The sequence below is a fragment of the Oncorhynchus nerka genome, linkage group LG28 (genome assembly GCF_034236695.1).
Source record: "Oncorhynchus nerka isolate Pitt River linkage group LG28, Oner_Uvic_2.0, whole genome shotgun sequence".
Lineage (NCBI taxonomy): Eukaryota > Metazoa > Chordata > Actinopteri > Salmoniformes > Salmonidae > Oncorhynchus > Oncorhynchus nerka.
In genome coordinates, this window is record NC_088423.1 from 72,931,756 (window position 1) to 72,953,929 (window position 22,174).

Sequence of the window (22,174 nt, forward strand, 5' to 3'; positions counted from 1 at the left end):
TCATTTGTGATTGCTAGAAATATGAGTTGGGAAACAGCCCTTAGAGATGGTAGATTTGTTTTGTTCATACAACTTACTATATATATTTGTATATTTTATATTAATATTAATATTTTATAACTATTTTTTTAAATATTTGTTTATATTTTATATGCACAGTGTTTGTTTTATTTTCGCCAAACTCTCCCTCCACATTGTTGTCACTTCAGCCACAACAATGATAGTATTGTAGTAGACCCTTCACAACAGTAATCTATTTTACATCTAACTAGCACTGTTAGTATCTTTACTATCAGAATTGGTCATTTTACAGTCACCATTTTGACCCAAATAGGAGAGTTATTACTTGAACAACATGCACTCGGGCATTCAGAAAATAAGCACAGCCCCTATAAATAGATATTAACCAATTTAATTCATCTCTGGTGGATTTCCACCGATGATTGAAATATTCACTACCGTTCAAAAGTTTGGGGTCACTTACAAATGTCCTTGTTTTTTAAAAGAAAAGCACATTAATTGTCCATTAAAAATAACATCAAATTGATCAGAAATACAGTGTAGACATTGTTAATGTTGTAAATGACTATTGTAGCTGGAAACGGCAGATTTATTATGGAATATCTACATAGGCGTACAGAGGCCCATTATCAGCAACCATCACTCCCCAAACTTTTTAACATAATGTACACTAAATCAAATTGTATTGGTCACAATCACATGTTTAGCAGATGTTATTGCAGGTGTAGAGAAATGCTGGTGCTTCTAGTTCTGACAGTGCAGCAATATCTAACAAGTAATATCTAACCATTTCACAACTCTAGATGACTAACAGGGGTACTGCGTCCATCTTGGCACTTCCCCACCACAGTAAAATAATATTTTGGAAGCTATAGAAATGCATTTATTAATATTCATATTTACATTCGTTTTTTGCCACATTCATTCTAATACAGATACCTTAATGCATACTTTGAAATGACATAATTTGACCTAAACAAAAAAATCATAAATGAATTGTTTAGATTACTAATGTTACAATCCCCACTACAACAAAAATACTTAAATACATGTCATTTTGTCCTTGAAACATGTAATTAAAATACTGTAGAATTCCATTAATTCCTATGGAGGATTGCTCCTACTGGGGAGTGTCAACATGGCCAACCGGTGGCTTCAAAGCCTCTCAATAGCCAATACACAGCATCAGCAATCCAGGGTTTGTATACAGTTGAAGTCGGAAGTTTACATACACCTTAGCCAAATACATTTAAACTCAGTTTTTCACAATTCCTGACATTTAATCAGAGTAAAAATTCCCCGTCTTAGGTCAGTTAGGATCACCACTTTATTTTACGAATGTGAAATGTCAGAATAATAGTAATAGAGAGAATGATTTATTTCAGCTTTTATTTCTTTCATCACATTCCCAGTGGTTAGAAGTTTACATACACTCAATTAGTATTTGGTAGCATTGCCTTTAAATTGTTTAACTTGGGTCAAACGTTTCAGGTAGCCTTCCACAACTTCCCACAATAAGTTGGGTGGATTTTGGCCCATTGCTCCTGATAGTGCTGGTGTAACTGAGTCAGGTTTGTAGGCCTCCTTGCTCGCACGCGCCTTTTCAGTTCTGTCCACAAATTTTCTATAGGATTGAGGTCAGGACTTTGTGATGGCCACTCCAATACCATGACTTTGCTGTCCTTAAGCCATTTTGCCACAACTTTGGGAGTATGCTTGGGGTCATTGTCCATTTGGAAGACCCATTTGCGACCAAGCTTTAACTTCCTGACTGATGTCTTGAGATGTTGCTTCAATATGTCCACATCATTTTCCTTCCTCATGGGGCCATCTATTTTGTGAAGTGCACCAGTCCCTCCTGCAGCAAAACACCCCCACAATATGATGCTGCCACCCACGTGATTCACGTTTGGGATGGTGTACTTCGGCTTGCAAGCCTCTCCATTTTTCCTCCAAACATAACGATGGTCATTATGGCCAAACTGTTCTATTTTTGTTTCATCAGACCAGAGGACATTTCTCCAAAAAGTATGGTCTTTGTCCCCATGTGCAGTTGCAAACCGTAGTCTGGCTTTTTTATGGCGGTTTTGGAGCAGTGGCTTCTTCTTTGCAGAGCAGCCTTTCAGGTTATGTTGACATAGGACTCGTTTTTACTGTGGATATAGATACTTTTGTACCTGTTTCCTCCAACATCTTCACAAGGTCCTATGCTGTTGTTCTGGGATTGATTTGCACTTTTTGCACCATAGTACGTTCATCTCTAGGAGACAGAACGCTTCTCCTTCCTGAGCGTTATGATGGTTGCGGGGTCCCATGGTGTTTATACTTGCGTACTATTGTTTGTACAGATGAACGTGGTACCTTCAGGCATTTGGAAATTGCTCCCAAGGCTGAACCAGACTTGTGGAGGTCTCCAATTTTCTATCTGAGGTCTGAGCTCACGTCTTTAGATTAGATGACTAGCGGCAGATCCCAAAGACTTAAAGAAACGTCCTGTGTCATCTGTGATGTCAGCTGCAGGTACACCTATGGTAAGAGAGAGAATGAACATTTGCTTTTTCAAACACAGGCAGTGCTTGTTTTTTGTTTGCTGTCACCTGACCCATGCCAACCTATAGTTTTACCACCTATAAAAGAGGGGAAGTGGACCCCTGTCCCCCTCACTGACCGTGACTACATACAGTCAGTCACCTGTCTGGTCAAGGATGCGCAGGTCTTTGTTACCTGTGTTGTTAGCTCTGTGACCAACAGTACACTGAACCGTGGGATATAAAGTATATTGTACCGGTAACTGCCAAAATAAAGGAAACACCTGAGTAAATGAGGGATACAAAGTATATTGCTGAGCTGACATATGGAATTGTTCTAAGATGGTCATACTATGAATCATTTAGCTATTTGATTTTGAATTTTAGGACCCCTTTAGGTATATACTGTATATATATATATATATTTTTTTACAAGTATTTGATAAAATATTGCATTTGGCTTTTACTAATATAGCCCAGAGAAACACATTCAATAGCATATTCATAAACACATATTTAACCCCTTTTTGTGGATAGTCACAAAACTACCTTCATACTTCCATTAATTTGTTTAAACCAGTTACCTTCAGACCAGTCCTGTGGCACTGGTGGGGGTCATAGAGCACAACTGGCATTCGTCTTAAGTTGGTACAGTCGATGTGCCAACTTTGTGTTTGTGACAATCTCCCCTTTCCACAGTGGGGTCACATTAGTTTGTCGGTTTGGACACTACAAACAGAAGTTGACACATCGATGGTACCGACTTCAGAAGAGTCCCCTGACACTTGAGTCTCCCCTTTCCATAGAGTGGCCACTTTATGCTGGTGTTTACTGTATTTTGGCAGTTACCTGTGTCCTGAGACCCCTGCAAGTAAACTGGATAGACACAGGCTGGAATTTAATCATCACCAATAACGGTCATCTTTAAATCAGGCGACCCTGCTGACTTGAGTAACTACAGGCCCATTAGTATACTACCTGTGGTGTCAAAGGTTGTTGAAAAGTGTGTAGCAGAACAACTGATTGCCCACCTCAACAACAGCCCCTTCACATTACACTGGCTTCAGAGCGAAACACTCCACAGAAACGGCCAACTGCTTTCTTCTGGAAAATGTGAAGTCCAAGATGGACAAAGGGGGCGTTGTTGGGGCTGTGTTTCTGGACCTAAGGAAGGCTTTTGATACTGTTAACCATGAGATTCTCATCACAAAATTGTCCAAGTTCAACTTTTACCCTGATGCCTTGAGATGGATGAAATCATACATTGAAGGCAGAACTCAGTGTGTCAGAGTGAGCAATGAGCTGTCGCCCACTCTTAGCTATGATGTGGGCGTGCCCCAAGGGTCAATACTGGGGCCCCTCCTGTTCAGCCTGTACATTAATGATCTGCCTTCTGTCTGTACTGGGTCTGAAGTTCAAATGTATGCAGATGATACAGTGATATATGTGCATGGAAAGAGCAAACAACAAGCTGCACAAGAACTCACTACTGTAATGGTCCAGGTTACAAAGTGGCTCAGTGACTCGTGTTTGCATCTCAATGTGAAAAAAACTGTTTGCATGTTATTCACAAAGAGGGCAACAGATGCTACTGAGCCAGATGTTTATGGGTCGGGGGAGAAGCTCCAGGTGGTATCTGATTTTAAGTACCTTGGCATCATACTTGATTCCAACCTCTCTTTTAAAAAGCAGGTGAAAAATGTAATTCAAATAACCAAATTCAACCTAGCTCATTTCCGATTTATACGAAATTGTTTGACGACAGAGGTAGCAAAACTGTACTTCAAATCTATGATACTCCCCCACTTAACATACTGCTTGACTAGTTGGGCCCAAGCTTGCTGTACAACATTAAGACGTTTTCAGTCTGTCTACAAACAGGCTCTCAAAGTGCTTTATAGGAAGCCCAATAGCCACCATCACTGTTACATCCTCAGAAAGCATGAGCTCCTGAGTTGGGAAAATCTTGTGCAATACATTGACGCATGTCTTGTATTCAAGATCCTAAATGGCCTGGCTCCCCCTCCACTCAGTATTTTTGTTAAACAGAAAACCCAAACATATGGCAGCAGACCCACAAGGTCTGCCATGAGAGGTGACTGTATAGTTCCCTTAAGTACAAGCACCTTTAGTAAATCCGTTTTCTCTGTGAGAGCTTCCCATGTCTGGAATACACTGCCATCAGACACACATAACTGCACCACATATCACACTTTCACAAAATGCTTGAAGACATGGATAAAGGTCAATCAGATTTGTGAACATGGTCCCTAGCTGTGTGTTGCCGACTTTCCATGTTGTCTGTTGTCTGTAGCTTGTGAGGTGTGGAAAACCCTTTGTTGCTTTTATGAATTTTGTCTTGCTGCTTTTTGTTCTATGTTGCTATGTCTGTATGCTACGTCTTGTTTGTCCTATGTTGCTCTGTCTGTATGCTATGTCTTGTTTGTCCTATGTTGCTATTGTCTATATTGTAATTGTTTTTAATAACCTGCCCAGGGACTGCGGTTGAAAATAGCCGGCTGGCTAAAACCGGCATTTTTACTAAAAGGTTGATTAATGTGCACTGTCCCTGTAAAAATAAAATAAACTCAAAATAAACTCAAACCTGTATTTGTGATTTAAAGGGAGATGTATAGGTAGGGACTGATGCTGCCAGTTGAAACTGAATTTAAAGAGTTATTTTCTCTGTGAGTACAGTATGTGAGCTGGCATGATCCACTGTGAGGGTCCTAGTGCTCTGTCTGTTATTCACACATACAGTGAGATGAACTCTGCAGAGGGGAGGCAACAAACCGGGCCTAAAGAGATAGAGACAAATCATGTCTTATCTATTCTTCATGACATTACATAAGCATTTCCGATTGCCTCCTTTTAAAATTGTTTTATTCACTCCAAACTGCACTGGGTGACTAAGTGCTTGTAGTTACTGATCGTGACCTGTTTTCTGGCCTGTTATTTTTAGGATTGCATAGACGGGTAATATTTAATACCTTCCAGTTTCTACCAATGCACTTATTCCAGTGCTAGTGGACCACAGTGGTTAGTGACAGTTGATCATTGAATGTGTGTTACTTCCCTTAATCAGTAGACCATTAATCATGTGGATTGATTGATCAAGACAGAGTAAGAAAGAAATACACATCAAACATGTATTTTTGTCAAATCTACATTACAGTTGTATAAATTACAAAATGACCTTCACAAACAAGTAACTTTTATCAAATAGCATCTGAGAAAAATTGTGTGAGGAAAAGTGCCTTTTATCTTTTCTTAAGCCAAGTGAAGCAACAAAAAAACAACAGCCATAAAACATTGTACTCCTCCAATGGTTGAATCTCAGGAGAATCAAGCTAGCATCATGTAGCCATCCAATGGTTGAATCTCAGGAGAATCAAGCTAGCATCATGTAGTCATCCAAAGGTTGAATCTCAGGAGAATCAAGCTAGCATCATGTAGTCATCCAAAGGTTGAATCTCAGGAGAATCAAGTTAGCATCATGTAGTCATCCAATGGTTGAATCTCAGGAGAATCAAGCTAGCATCATGTAGCCATCCAATGGTTGAATCTCAGGAGAATCAAGCTAGCATCATGTAGCCATCCAATGGTTGAATCTCAGGAGAATCAAGTTAGCATCATGTAGCCATCCAATGGTTGAATCTCAGGAGAATCAAGCTAGCATCATGTAGTCATCCAATGGTTGAATCTCAGGAGAATCAAGCTAGCATCATGTAGCCATCCAATGGTTGAATCTCAGGAGAATCAAGCTAGCATCATGTAGCCATCCAATGGTTGAATCTCAGGAGAATCAAGCTAGCATCATGTAGCCATCCAATGGTTGAATCTCAGGAGAATCAAGCTAGCATCATGTAGCCATCCAATGGTTGAATCTCAGGAGAATCAAGCTAGCATCATGTAGCCATCCAATGGTTGAATCTCAGGAGAATCAAGCTAGCATCATGTAGCCATCCAATGGTTGAATCTCAGGAGAATCAAGTTAGCATCATGTAGCCATCCAATGGTTGAATCTCAGGAAAATCAAGCTAGCATCATGTAGTCATCCAATGGTTGAATCTCAGGAGAATCAAGCTAGCGTCATGTAGTCATCCAATGGTTGAATCTCAGGAGAATCAAGCTAGCGTCATGTAGTCATCCAATGGTTGAATCTCAGGAGAATCAAGCTAGCATCATGTAGTCATCCAAAGGTTGAATCTCAGGAGAATCAAGCTAGCATCATGTAGTCATCCAAAGTACATGTAGCAATTGTTTTAAACAAAAAATGAACTACAATAAGAAACTACAGCAACTAAACCACTAAGTAATATAGAAAATAATTTCTAAAGAGCTTTATTATTCCTTACGAATTATATCTGGTTCAGTAGTAAGCCACATACAGGTTATAAAATGCTATGTGTTCCATTGGTGAGGGCTCTTCTGGGAATAGGGAACTAGTGTTCTGCCCACCCATGTTCCTCTGCCCACCCATGTTCCTCTGCCCACCCATGTCCCTCTGCCCACCCATGTTCCTCTGCACACCCATGTTCCTCTGTCCACCCATGTTCCTCTGTCCACCCATGTTCCTCTGTCCATCCATGTTCCTCTGTCCACCCATGTTCCTCTGCCCACCCATGTTCCTCTGTCCACCCATGTTCCTCTGCCCATCCATGTTGCTCTGCCCACCCATGGCTAAATAACATCACTTGAGTGTTCATTTGAGTGTTTTTGTCTGAGTTGAAGGGCTCTATTCTTGGAAGTTGCACTGATGTTATTCTGTTATTGTCCAGTTCACTATAGGTCATAGTGTAGGAGTTCCTCAGTGGTTAAATCATTGTCACATCATTGGAGGAATAACGTATTGATTACGATAAACAAACAATTTTTATACATTCCCATATGGCCATTGGCCAGTGGGGTAAACTATCTCTCATTGGACTCTTCATACAGTATTTTGTTTATTAAAACATGTCCAATGGTACTGTAGATACTAGGCTCCCCTACTCATGCTAGGTACTGTAGATACTAGGCTCCCCTACTCATGCTAGGTACTGTAGATACTAGGCTCCCCTACTCATGCTAGGTACTGTAGATACTAGGCTCCCCTACTCATGCTAGGTACTGTAGATACTAGGCTCCCCTACTCATGCTAGGTACTGTAGATACTAGGCTCCCCTACTCATGCTAGATACTGTAGATACTAGGCTCCCCTACTCATGCTAGGTACTGTAGATACTAGGCTCCCCTACTCATGCTTCTATGAAAATGTGTGCACACGACAGCAGGAACGTTATATAAGAGGAAATAAAAGTCAGATAAAAATAATTTAGAAGTGATGCCGTGTCACGATACACAGTTCTGTGCTCCACGAGAGAGAGAGAGTACAAACAGAACGGTGGGAGGCTCATTTCACACACATTAAGGCTGTTTTTTCTGCCCTCTAAAAATAAAAGCTAGGAAACAAGACTATGAGCTTTTCAAAGCACAAATACATAGCTGTGTGTTAGCTATAGCACACATGCAGTGATGAGGCTGTGTGTCACAGCAGGCAGAGCGATTCACATAACTGTAACAAATAGATGGATGAAGTGAAGCAGAAGACGGAAGACACTCCAGAGAGCATACCATTAAACTAGCTCAATAACAAAAAAATATACACACTTCCTTCCTTCCATCACAGAAACTGTTACTGGCTATTTTCTATGTTGTTAATAACATTTACCATTGGTGTTGTTAATAACATTTACCATTGGTGTTGTTAATAACATTTACCATTGGTGTTGTTAATAACATTTACCATTGGTGTTGTTAATAACATTTACCATTGGTGTTGTTAATAACATTTACCATTGGTGTTGTTAATAACATTTACCATTGGTGTTGTTAATAACATTTACCATTGGTGTTGTTAATAACATTTACCATTGCCTCTGCCTGAAAGAGAACATATTGAGACGGTTTCAAACTTGGAAAATTCCTCCTGCAATGAAAAATATCCCTATACAAGAAATGCAATATAAATTCTTAAAAATCACTGTACTCAGGAACTATCCTCAGAGTAGAATGGATAGTCTGAACACCTGATGATGATGTCATGGGCTAGTAAACATGCCTGAGATCTCAGCTTGTGATTGTGAATTTAACATTACATACTGTTTGTGTTTTTTATTTGTTGGCTCAACTGGCATTCTTTCAGTGGACCTGTCCATGAGAGTGCAGAGACTGAGACCTGACCTCAGGTCCCTTAGACAGAGGAAATTACTCTAGTGCAGGCGGAGAAGGTTGTGTCAAGTGTGGCCTCATTGAGGTGAATGTTTAGCCTGTTGAGGGTTAAAGGGGTAGGAAGCTGCCAAGCCTCAGTACCATTGGTGCTCATGGCCTCTCTGTCTAACTCAGGGTGACCATCTCGTATTTGTCCTTGATGTTGTTCTCCCCCTGTTTCTCAGGCTCGGCATGGTGCAGCTCGATGAACAGGAAGTAAACGGCGGCTCCCACCACTCCTCCCACCATGGGCCCCACTACTGGGATCCACCACCAGCAGCCTCCAGCACTGCACAGACCAGATGAGATATACATGCAGGGGTTTAGGAGTTTACTTTTGACTTTGTAGTGAGTAAGTTAAAATAAAACATTTAATACCAAATACACTGAGTGTACAAAGCATTAGGAACACCTGCTTTTTCCATGACATAGACTGACCAAGTGAATCCAAGTGAAAGCTATGATCCCTTATAATGTCACTTGTTAAATCCACTTCAATCAGTATAGATGAAGGGGAAGAGATAGGTTAAAGAATGATTTTTAAGCCTTGAGAGAACATGGTTTGTGTATGTGTGCCATTCAGAGGGTGAATGGGCAAGACAAAAGATTTAAGTGTCTTTGAACGGGGTATGGTAGTAGGTGCCAGGCGCACCAGTTTGAGTGTGTCAAGAACTGCAACGCTGCTGGGTTTTTCATGCTCAAAAGTTTCCCGTGTGAATCAAGAATGGTCCACCACTTAAAGGACATCCAACCAAGTGGACACAACTGTGGGAAGCATTGTCGTCAACATGGGCAAGCATCCCTGTGGAACGCTTTCGACACCTTGTAGAGTCCATGCCCAAATGAATTAAGGCCGTTCTGAGAGCCAAAGGGGGTGCAACTCAGTAATGTTTTGCGGACCAATGACCAGTTGTCTTGTATTTGCATATGTATCCTCCTAATTTGAAGGAGTAAGCAGGGATGATCCTATCCACCAATCAGGGATGTGTATGAAAATATATTTCAATTTGTATCAACACGCCCACACAATCAGACATCCTAATCGATAGCAAAAGGAGGCTCAGGGTAATAAATGATAAAAATATATTTGTCGTTATTTTCATGTGATACAGTGATGATTTAAAAATACATTGAAAAAGAGACTGCATGGGGCTTTAAAGCGGCCCAGGAACGTGCCATGCTCTGGGGTACGCTACTGTACATTACACAGGAGGTTGGTGGCACCTTAATTGGGGAGGATGGGCTTGTGGTAATGGCTGGAGCGGAATCAGTGGAATGGTGTCAAATACATCAAACACATGGACCATTCCATTTGCTCTGTCCAGCCATTATTATGAGCCGTCCTCCCCTCAGCAGCCTCCACTGGTACATTGGGAGCAGATTCCACTACTACCTTTTGTTCATTTACACAGTAAGGCTCTCTCTAATCTCCACCTCTCACTACTCCTCTACACTCTCTCACATCTTCGGGATCAGTGTCCATTCCACGGGACGCTTTAGCTAATGTAGGCTAATGCAATTAGAATGAGGTTGTAAGTAACAGGAAAATTACCCAGGACATAGACATATCTGATATTGGCAGAAAGCTTAAATTCTTGTTAATCTTTGTTAGTCAAATTTACAGTAGCTATTAGTGAAATAATACCATGCTATTGTTTGAGGAGTGTGTACAATTTGAACATGAAAAGATATTGATAAACAAATTAGGCACATTTGGGCAGTCTTGATTCAACATTTTTAACAGAAATGCAATGGTTCATCAGATCAGTCTAAACGGTGCACATAAACTGCTGCCATCTAATGGCCAAAATCTAAATTGCACCTGGGCTGGAATAATACATTATGGCCTTTCTCTTGCATTTTAAAGATGATGGTACACATTTTTTTTTACAAAATAACGGTTGGCTTTTCTTTGTATTATATTTTACAAGATCTATTGTGTTATAATCTCCTATATTCCTTTCACTTTTCCACAAACTATATCCTTGCTTCAGGGCCTGAGCTACAGGTAGATTTGGGTATGTCATTTTAGGCGAAAATGTAAAAAAAGGGGCGGATCCTTAAGAGGTTTCGATCTGCCTGCTAATCTATTGATCCAACTATACATAAAGTTGATCTGTTCCCACTCCCCACCAATCTGTTTCTATTAATGCCTAATTCTAATTGTGCTTTACAGATTTGCCAGTTATCTTAATAGCAGGTAATAGTAAAAGCCTAACAATTTCCAATAACCACCAGATCACACCTCAAATTCCCACCTAAACAGCTCTTTGCTACTGTAGCCTATGTAGTACATCTAATGATTCTGTCCTGAACTGAGCGCTTGATCACCTCAGGGCAACTCCTTGATAGAGATTAGCCTCCCTCTGCTAGTACTGACTATTTGGATCCTGTGGGTGAAAGGGACTGAATTACCAGCACTGACGTGACAAGGCCCAGGTAGGAAAACAGACAGTGTCTGAACAGGCTGTGTTTAGCTGCTAAACTACCAGGGGGTGGATGCAGACTACATGGCTGGTGGATTAGGGTGTGTAATCCATGGGCAGAGCCAGGGTGACTAACCATATCCCATGATCAGGCCTGATGACAGACAGACACACGGGGTCACGCGATGACGTCTCGTAGACATGGCACCCTCTCAGCTTTTCCTACTGATGTCAAAGGAAAGTGCCACTGTACCTGGTCCTATTGCATTCAGTTTCCTTACAGAGATTCAGTGGATGTAATGTATGGTGGATGGAATGTACGCTATATATCCTACTATCACCCTTATACATCTCTATCTTAACATCGTGATTACAGCTGTGTGTGCTGCTAAAACAGCTGAGATTTAAGGGATGTACTTAAACCTATATTTCAAATGGGCAGATTACGTCACATTTGACAGTGTGATGTAGATCTCAGGGCCGCAGGTTTATGTGCGCATTAGCGAGAACTAATCTTAAATGTATACGTATATGGATCATTTCATATAGACATAGGATCTTAATTTGAGTCAGCTTGCTTCAGCAGGAAAGGAATCCTGCAGCAACAGGAAATTATAATTCATGGACATTTTTGTAGGGGTTCATACAGTTTTCGTAAGGGAAAATCAAGTCTTTAATCTCAAAGTGGAAATTACAAACTTTAGAAACCTTTTTAAACTTCAAATACACTACAAGTTTTGTTTTTAATGTCCTGCATTGTAGGAGAGTTCTCCTATAACAGGGTGATCAAATGAAGATCCTACATCTGTATGCAGAACATCTGGTAAGATGTAGTGTGAACACGGTATAAAGTAGAGGGTCAAATACTGTACGTTAACGTTTCCCACCCCAGTAGGGGACCCCCCGCCATTGCACACAATTGTTCTATTCTAGCTCCAGCACTTCTGATTCAGCTTGTGATTTAACCGACCAGCCCATTCCCGATGAATCAGGTGTACTGTGTTAGTGCTGGAATAGAACAAATATGTGCAATGGCGGGGCTCCCAAAGTGCAGGTTGGGAAACTGTTGACTTTGGCCATTAGATCAGACAGCGCCCTCTTCTGAAGAGAAGTCTATAGTGCACTGGCAGAGAGGTCCCTCATATCCTTCACATTTACCTTATGTAACTCTTCTTTAGCCCAGCTCTCATTGTTGAATAACTGCTTGTGAATTGCTTCACCCAACTTTCTCTAGGGACTATGGAAGTTTGCATGGCAAAGTACAGACATTGCAGCCGATGACCGCTTTGCTTATCTAGTGTAAATAAATACCCAAAGACCAGGGACAGCTTTGAGGAGTGATGGCAGAGAGAGGGAGTCTGCCTCTGACAGTAGGACACACAATGGTGCCATTTTTCTGTTATGTGAAGCATGGAATATTTATGTGCGGAGAAATAATCTTACTCTGCCCACTCACGTCTCCAAGCCTTTTTGAAAATGCAGGAGATACAAGAGGTTGCTGGAAATATTGATTGAGATTGTCAGAAGAGCAGAGATAGCGATAGAGCCGCATACTCCTGCTCTTCCTGAAGGAGAGAGGCCACTGGCATTCACTCCCATGTTTCTCACACTGTGTGCTTAACTCCCAGCCACTGCTGGGGAGGAGGACTGAAAAGCAGCATAATGTGCCTGCAGCTCCGCTTGGCACGCTCAGATCAGAGAGGGGCTTCCCTGTCACACACACACATACTCTGTTTTTGTGTCTTCGTGAATCTTTCAATGTTCTACTGTAAAGTGATTTTTTAGGAGACGAAAGCTAATTTTCAATTTCAAAGGGTTTCCGGGCAAAAGGCATCTAACAATGTTTTTGACATGCTACTGTACTTATGGAGGCCATCCAGCTCTCATTTGTGGGACTTGTCTTCTCTCTAGTATAAGCATTGTTGGAAATTACCGGAACACCTCCATGCCCCATCCGGCCACAGCAGTGAAGAGCCTTGGGCCCAGGTCTCTAGCAGGGTTGATGGGATAGCCACAGTTGAGTCCCATGGACACGCCGATGGCCATGATGATCAGGCCAATGCACAGTGGCTCCATCCCTTTAGGAGCTCCAATGTTCTTCCCATCAATAATGGCCAGAATGCACAGGATCAAGGCAGCTGTTCCTATTACCTGGAGACAAGGCATCAGCCATGAGTTTGCGATAGCAATGATCAAAACAGAAAATTGACAGACATACAGATGTAGGATCTTAATTTGAACCAGTTTGCTACAGCAGGAAAATAATCCTGCAGCATCAGGAAATATGAATTATTGTGTAGATTATAATTAAAGGGATAGTTTGCTCAAATTACAAAATTACATATTGGTTTACTCAACTTGTAAGTAGTCTATGGACAAGGTATGACAGCAGTCCATGCTTTGGTTTAGCAACAAAAGAGTGATCAAATTAAGATCCTTCATCTGTATTCAGTATATTCATCACCGCTACAAAATGAACCATCTGTAGTTACTGCTCATGCTGTCACTGTGATGCTTCCACCAATATAGAAAAGACAGCCTCTCATAATAGCATAACAGTGGTATTCTTTGTAGCTTTTTATGTAATGGTAGATGATAATAGGAGTTGGATACCAGACAGTGACAGAGGGAGAATGGCTTGTTGTTATGGTCTGGGTTTTATAATGACTGTCTGTGGCCAGCAGGACTAATTTGCTGTGATGACCTGTGACCGTCTATTCTTTTGCCTAAGCCTATAATGGGGCTTCCCCTTTCCCCTGGATGAATAAGGTGAATGCACCAATTTGTAAGTCGCTCTGGATAAGAGCGTCTGCTAAATGACTTAAATGTAAATGTAAATGTATGAAGGATAGATGAGGCAGCTTTAAAGTCTTTTGAACAGTATCCATATGGTTAGATATTAGCAGCAAATGTTATCTTGGGATAAAAATAGTCAACAACTCAACAATTGCATTAATTACTGTTCATAGAGGGGAAAACGACTGCTTGAATGTTTGCTTCTATTAGCCAGTTAATGATTGTTTTCTGATTATATTTTGACCCCCTACCCACACACACACCTATCCACATAACCACACACACACACACACACACACACACACGCGCACACGCACACGCACACGCACACGCACACGCACACACACAAACCCAACCACATAACCACACACACACACACACACACACGCATATACACACACATATACACACACATATACACACACATATACATATACACACACACACACACACACACACACACACACACACACACACACACACACACACACACACACACACACACACACACACACACACACACACACACACACACACACACACCAGGGTTGGGCTGAATTCGAATTGAAGGCAGTCAATTTAGGAAGTAAACTACAATTAAATAATTGAAAAAATTGCATTTATTTTCAAAGTAAAGCTATTTAAATCAAAAGTTTTAAAAAATCCTTAATTTAATGTAAATTTCACTGCCTTCAATTCGAAACCAAACCTTTATGTGCACACTCAGCTCTTGGGTATTCAACACAGATGGTTGTTTTTGCTCAGCCAGCATTGCTCACAATATATGTATGAGAGCAACAGCTGTTCCGGACGACTGTGTGATCATGCTCTCCGTTGTTCGATTTAAGTAAGAACTTTAAAACAGGTTAACATTCACAAGGATTACCAGGATGCCTAACCAGAGCATGAGCTGACCAGCTGGCAAGTGTCTACACTGACTGACATATTCAACCTCTCCCTGACACAGTCTGTAATACCTACATGTTTCAAGCAGCCCACCATAGTCCCTGTGTCCAAGAACGCCAAGGTAACCTGTAAATGACTATCACCCCATACCCCGTATCACATCTGTAGCCATGAAATGCTTTGAAATGCTGGTCATGGTTCAAATCAACATCATCCCAGACACCCTGTACTCACTCCAATTCGCATCCCTCCCCAACAGATCCACAGATGATGCAATCTCTATTGCATTCCACACTGCCCTCTCCCACCTGGACAAGAGGAACATCTATGTGAGAATGCTGTTCAATGACTCAGCTCATCGTTCAACACCATAGTGCCCTCAAGCTCATCACTAAGCTAAGAACCCTGGGACTGAACACCTCCCTCTGAAACTGGATCCTGGACTTCCAGACGGCCAACCCTAGGTGATGAGGGTAGGCAACAACACATCCGCCATGCTGACCCTCAACACGGGGGTCAGAGACCTGTCAGGACCAGGACAACAAACTCTCCTTCAACGTCAGCAAGACTAAGGAGCAGATCATGGACTACAGGAAACAGAGGGCCGAGCATGCTCCCATTCACTTCGACGGGTCTGTAGTGGAGGGGGTCGAGACTTTCAACTTCATCAGTGTCCATATCACTAAGGATCTATCATGGTCCACACACACCAACACAGTCGTGAAGAGGGCACGACAACTCCTCTTCCCCTTCAGGAGGCTGAAAAGATTTGGCATGGGCACTCAGATCCCCCAAAAGTTCTACTGTTGCACCACTGAGAGCATCTTGACTGGCTGCATCACCGCTTGGTATGGCAACTGCTTGGCATCAAACCACAAGGCGGTACAGAGGGTAGTGCGTACGGTCCAGTACATCACTGGGGCTAAGCTTCCTGACATCCAGGACTTCTACTCCAGGCGGTGTCAGAAGAAGGCCCTGAAAAATGTCAAAGATTCCAGACACCCAAGTCATAGACTGTTCTCTCTACAACTGCATGGCAAGCAGTACTGATGCACCAAGTCTGGAACCAACAGGACCCTGAACAGTTTCTACCCCCAAGCCACTAGACTGCTAAATAGTAAGTTAAACAGTTAACCAATTAGCTACCCAGACGATCTGCATTGACCTTTTTTGCACTAACCTTCTTTACTCATGACATCTGCTGCTGCTACTGTTTATTATATATCTTGTTGCTTAGTCACTTTATTCCTAGCTATATGTCCATATCTACCTCAATTACCTTATACCTATCGACTCGGTACTGGTACCCCGTGTACATAGCCAAGTTATCGTTACTCATTGTGTATTTATTATTACTTCTATTATGTGTTATTACTTTTCTATTATTTCTCTATTTTCTCTCTCTCTGCGTTGTTGGGAAGGGCCCGTAAGTAAGCATTTCACTCTTCGTCTACACCTGTTGGTTACGAACCAGGTGACAGCTAACATTTGATTTGATTTGACACATACTGTTCACCATGTCCGCTTAGTTACTTACACTTCACATGACTGATCTAAATGCATTTGGGGGACAGAGGGGCGCAGTGCTCTAAGGCACTGTATCGCAGTGCTAGAGGCGTAACTACAGACCCGGGTTCAATCTTGGGCAGTATCACAACCGGCCGTGATCAGGAGTCCCATAGGGCGTTGCACAATTGGCCCAGCATCGTCCATGTTAGGGTTAGTTTGGCCGGGATAGGCCGTCATTGTAAATAAAAATGTGTTCTTAACTGATTTGCCTGGTTAAATACATTGATGCTCACGTGCACATTCACTTATATACATACTATTACACATGTACTGACATGTTCTAGCTCAGGGACTTCAAACATAAATCAGGGTGTGTGCCTGTGCGGCTCATATCATTCAGTAACAAAGAGTATTAGGATATGGTTAGATAACCATTGATGGTGCATCTCTCACCTGGTCTACGAATCCTCCAAGGACTGAGATGTGCTTGGCAGGGTAGGATGCCCATATATTAGCTGTGGCATTGATGCCAGTAACTTGCATAACTCCTCCTGTGTGTTCCATTAAGGCATCTATGGAAAAGAGAATAGTAGAATTAGCCATTGAGTTTTCCCAATAATGTTAGTGTTAGTAATAACCTATAATGTTCCCACTCCAATAATGATCATTCAAATATCACACTGGCTAAATGCTATGAATACGGGTTCCATTTAGAATCTCTGCATTAATGTGTATGATCATAATGATGATGATTATGATGATGGTGATGGACATGATGACAGTAACATCTACCATAATACAACCCATAGACAGCACAAGATCCAGCAAAGGCACCCAGGAACTGTGCTGCCACGTAGACAGGGAACTTCTTTATTGGCAGCTTGCCCAGGACCACCATGGCCAGGGAGACTGCTGGGTTCACATGGGCCCCTGTAACAAAGGTCAAAACTGGAATTCAAAACAAGGTTCAAGCTTTTGTAGGAAGTCTGAGATACAAATGAATGTAACCACTATCCTTATCCAGTGGGTTCAGTCATAGACACAATAACGGCACAACACTAGGCGGGGCCCAAGGTGGGGACTGAGGCTCTGGGTGACCTCAGCGGGGCAACACTGCTGGGGGTTTCAGAGCGCCCCAAACACTAATCCCCAGCCCTGTTCCCTTACTGTGGCCACAACAGCCGGCTGAAACATCCGATCGGAATTGGGTCTGACATAATCTGCCTGAATCTGCTTAAGGCTCGCGCAAACTGCATGTCGTTGGAAGGACCCGGCCATGACACACCTCCGCTAACAAGGGTTCTGGTTTACTCTGCCTGTAAATTAGCATGGCCAACATAGGAGTGAAAAGGAGTGGGGGGAAACAGAAGTGTGTTGTGTTCCACTTGGAGAGGCTAGCCTGGCTGGGAAGGCTGGAGACCCATGCCCCAGTAAAGCTCATTAGTCCAATACCTGTGATCATCATCAGAGATGTCACCTAACAGCGTGAAGGCTTCTCATCCACACATGGGCCCCAGGGTTGAATGGCCCAATCATGCAGTAAGGGTTCCTATACTGTAGCCTACTACACACTCCATTCTTCCTGAATTAATTTTCGCTCAAGGAAGCTCCTCAATTAATGATTCATCCACATTCATCCAAACATGGCATAAATGTTGGCTTCCCAACACTCTGGTCTGATGTGCTGTAGCTGTAAACCAGGCATTGAGGATGAGGGGTGGTCATGAGTTGAGCTTTAGAGATACAGTACAAAGACTAAGCTCACACTCTGCCAACACTGGATTTTCTAAGATGAAAGCACATTGAGTATGGCTCATATAACACTCATATTAGCTCATATGCTACAGTGTTCATATTATCCCGGGGCTGGGCATTAAAAGCTCTAATCATGTCGTTGCTCTTTTATGTCCCAATTGTGATGGAAATTACCACGGCAATTTCAAATTACAACTCATCATCCCCCATTACGTAAAGCCTCGTTGAGACATAATGAAACCCTTGATTGCTGATTAAAAAGCGCTCTCCACCTTGCTCAGCAAGCTCACCTAAGGCAGCGTGACTTTTAAAAAGTAATTCCCCCTAATGTTATCCCTCTGTGCCATTATTGCTGCCGAAGCGAGAAGGAGAGGGCGATCCTTGCTTTAATCTCTATGGAATGTACCCAATAAAGTTCCCCTGGACATGAGGACACACAACTCCAGCCTTGTAAATCTAGCCGGCACACTTCATCCTCTGACACCAAGAAGCAGCCAGGCATTAGGAATGGGTAATCGAGCTATTACATATTTCTTCCATTTCCTCTGTGCCTCTCTCCCAGTTCGGGTAATGCTAAATGGTACCCACGTTGAGTCCAGACTGCTATGGAATACTAACATGATGTTCTCTGCATCATTTCGCCATGTTTGCTGAGTCTCTAGTGATGACCTAGGTCTCCACAGTCCATTTCTGTTACTGTGTGTGGACATTTCCCTGGGACACAAGTCAGAGAGTGTTAGTGATCCATGGCTGTACACTTTACTTTCTCTCCTGTGATCTACCTGACAATAGGGATGGACATCATCTCCCCCTTTCTCAAACAATGAACACGTGAACATGTGGATGTGAGGACATCCATGGAGCCATAACACACAGTTACCCAGACATGTGGGAAGTACACGTTGTCCTTTAAGAGTTTAGTACCTGAGAGCAAAGAGAGCCAGACATCCATGGTCAAAGTTCATGGCAAAGTAAAGCCTTTTCATCAAAGACAAACAACCATTGATGACCTTTGAGTCCTGCTCACATATTTGAACCCAAAACCCTTTTTAATATTAAGATCCTTTAATTTGTCAATTGCACAAAATTTGACTTCTGCTTTTAACCCCTCTGAGACACACATGAGCAGGTTTTTGGAGAGGTGCAGGGGGCTGCCACACTGGGCACCCAGGGAGCTGTTGTTGTGGGGGGTTAAGTGCCTTGCTCAAGGGCAACGGTACACTCTTATAAGAAAAGGTGCTATCTAGAACCTTAAAGGGTTCTTCGGCTGTCCCCATAGGAGTACGCTTTAAATAACTATTTCTTTGTACAGAAAGTTCTACATGGAACCCAAAAGGGTTCTACCTGGAAACAAAATGGGTTCTCCTATTGGGACAGCTGAAGAAACCTTTTGGAAGCTTTTTTTTCTATGAGTGTAGGCAATGGAATTTAGGATTTGATACCACCAACCCTCCTGATGCTGGCTTGCCTCTTTAACCGCTAGGATACGTGCCACCACTTTTGTAATTTTGACAAGTTGTTTGTGGATAGAGGTGACTGAGTGCAAAGTATCATTCTTTCTCTGTGTTCATCTTGTGTTTTTATAGTAAGGACACTATACTACATCTGTCAGTATCTCAGTCTCTCCTTTTGTAGTTTCATGTTACAAACAAAAGAGGATATAATGACATAAAAAGGCCTGATTTATAAAATGAGGTGCTGACCAACTGAAAAGTCTCAACACTAAACACACATGTTGTGTTGCATTTTCAATCATACTGCAAAATCAACTATTTGGGAAGTTAGAACAATGTATATTGGCTATGTGCCAAGTGGACTTTAGAAATTAATGTTGAGAATGCAAAGTTATGTAAAAGAGGCATGGTATTCACCTGAAACTCCCCCAGCCACGTAGACGGCCATCATCACCCCCAGAGTGAAGCCGATGTGGATGGTCAGGGGTTCTCCCAGAGCTCCCTTACTCAGCACCGTCTGGGCCACCGAGCCACATCCAAATAGCTGGGACGGAGACAGAGACAAAAAACACAAGCAAAAACATGTTGGCAGGAGGAAGCCGTTGTTTTTTCATTTCCAATTATGCACAAAAGACTAGTCCTCTTGTTCTACAGCCTTCATTTCTAATTAGATGGCCTTTTAGATCAGTGCGTTCCTCCTGAACTCTGTAAGAAGAATGCCATAGAAGATGTCCCATTTGAAGCATGGGAAATTATCATTCATCCTTTCATTGATTAATTAGAAGGACAAGTAAATCAAAACAAAAGTGTTGAAAGAAGGATGCCGTCCAAAAATAGCTGTTTCTGTTGTGAGGAGTGGATTAGTCCATTGATGCTGTGCCGCTGACCTAGATGACCACTGACTCACTGAGCCCACTGAGACTGAGCCTCAGTAAGCCCAGCCACTGAGCTGTGACACTCAGACAGACAGGACAGGACAGGGAGGTGAACCTAGAGGGGACAGGTGGAAGGCAAAGGACAGGTCAGATTATTAAGGACCCCTGTATATTTCACCTCAGTAAACAGTGTTTCCCTCCAAGCTTGGTGATGATGGGGAAATGTGTGTGTTTTTACCGCAGTAATAATGCAGAGAGAGAGAGAGAGAGTGTGTGTATGTCTGTTAAGGGGGGAAAGGAACAGTGAATTGGACCAGGTGGTCTATCTTATGCTAATGACTTCTCTGTATTCAGGGTAATATAGATATATTCTCATTCCATTTCAAATCACTGTATTCATTTACAAGTTGATTGCAATTGATAGGGGGGTATGCTTTAAAAGTGTATTAACTATTGACGCTGTCATATGATGATTTTCAGCCTACAAGCAACTTATAAGGTAGCCTCAAATAATGAAGCTTTGCGGAAATATAAAGGTGTGCAGTATGCTACATAAATTGGGTCTATTTACAGATTAGATACATTCTAAAGAAACATGAATGTCAAATCACTGTGATGATCATACATCATATGGAATGGTGCATGGTGCATGGTGCATGGTGCATGGTGAATGGTGCATGTCAGTAAAGGTTTATTGTGTTTGATCATGTTTTTCTTTATGTCTGAAAATACCAAGCATCCCATTAATTCTCCCCTTCCTATCCTCCACCTGTCAAACTTGCCATTACAACATTCTCTAGATGTGTTAATTATCTCCCAAGGAGTTTCTCAGACCAGAATTATGGATGAGCACATCAAAGAGAAGCCACATTATGAGGATATATTAGTCAGCACCTAAACATATCAAAACATGATATCCCTGTTGACAGATCAAGTCCCCTGAGAACAATTTGACACCTTATTACCACATTGTTGCAGCTTTAAAGCAGGCTATTAAACGACAGTCGGGTGATGAGGGAAAGTGTCCATGTACTTACTATTAATACGAATATCCCCAGAAATTCTGCCAGGAACTCTTTGATGATGTCCTTCCTCAGGGCACATTGCTCCTTCATTTTTCTTTTCCTCTCATGGTCCATATTTCCCGCGGACATCTGATGTCTCACTCTTGTCAGGACAGACAGTTGACGAGTAGTGTGAGCGTGAACATGAGCGTCTCTCCGGTAGTTCAGGATATAACCCCTCCTTCCCTTAGTAGCCTACTACGCGTGTTGACCTGTTAATCTTTTTCTTCCATGAAACTGTCCCCCATCACCACCGCTACCGCCAGGGATGCACTATTTGGATCTAGGTGCTTTATTGGTCAATAAGTGTTTGATTGGTCAATAATGACTCCAATGGTCAGCAACTGACTGAACGTGGACAGTGCGCATTTATACGCGCGAATGTAGACAGTGTGCATTTACTCACTACTTGTCTATTTTCTATCAACAAAGTCATTATTTTAAGTTTTAATTATATGGTTGATAATAATTAAATATTTAAAATGTGGAAAATATCCTACTGGGCACAAACTGGTTGAATCAACGTTTTAACGCAAATTTTCAAGTATTGTGGTGTGGAATCTATATTGAAAATACATTGGATTTGAA

General features: G+C 42.0%; 1 protein-coding gene across 1 annotated transcript; it reads right to left on the minus strand.

Annotated features, from left to right (window-relative positions):
• Nucleotides 1–5,680: 5,680 nt before the first annotated feature.
• On the minus strand, nt 5,681–21,824 carry LOC115113655 (aquaporin-9). The gene is made up of 6 exons (XM_029641546.2): nt 21,560–21,824; nt 20,065–20,191; nt 17,231–17,368; nt 16,892–17,010; nt 13,161–13,378; nt 5,681–9,090 (listed from the first exon to the last, which is right to left on the minus strand). Exons 1-6 carry the CDS (start codon nt 21,674–21,676, stop codon nt 8,928–8,930), a joined length of 882 nt encoding a protein of 293 aa, XP_029497406.1. The 5' UTR covers nt 21,677–21,824; the 3' UTR covers nt 5,681–8,927.
• Between the last annotated feature and the right edge of the window lie 350 nt (nt 21,825–22,174).

What these genes read in the sequence shown, in the direction of transcription:
- LOC115113655 (XM_029641546.2), bottom strand. Translation starts at nt 21,676, where the DNA reads ATGTCCGCGGGAAATATGGACCATGAGAGGAAAAGAAAAATGAAGGAG. An exon ending in TGGGGATATTCGTATTAATA is followed by an intron (nt 20,192 to 21,559) that starts GTAAGTACATGG and finishes TCTCCGTCCCAG; the next exon opens with CTATTTGGATGTGGCTCGGT. An exon ending in CGTGGCTGGGGGAGTTTCAG is followed by an intron (nt 17,369 to 20,064) that starts GTGAATACCATG and finishes CCTTTGTTACAG; the next exon opens with GGGCCCATGTGAACCCAGCA.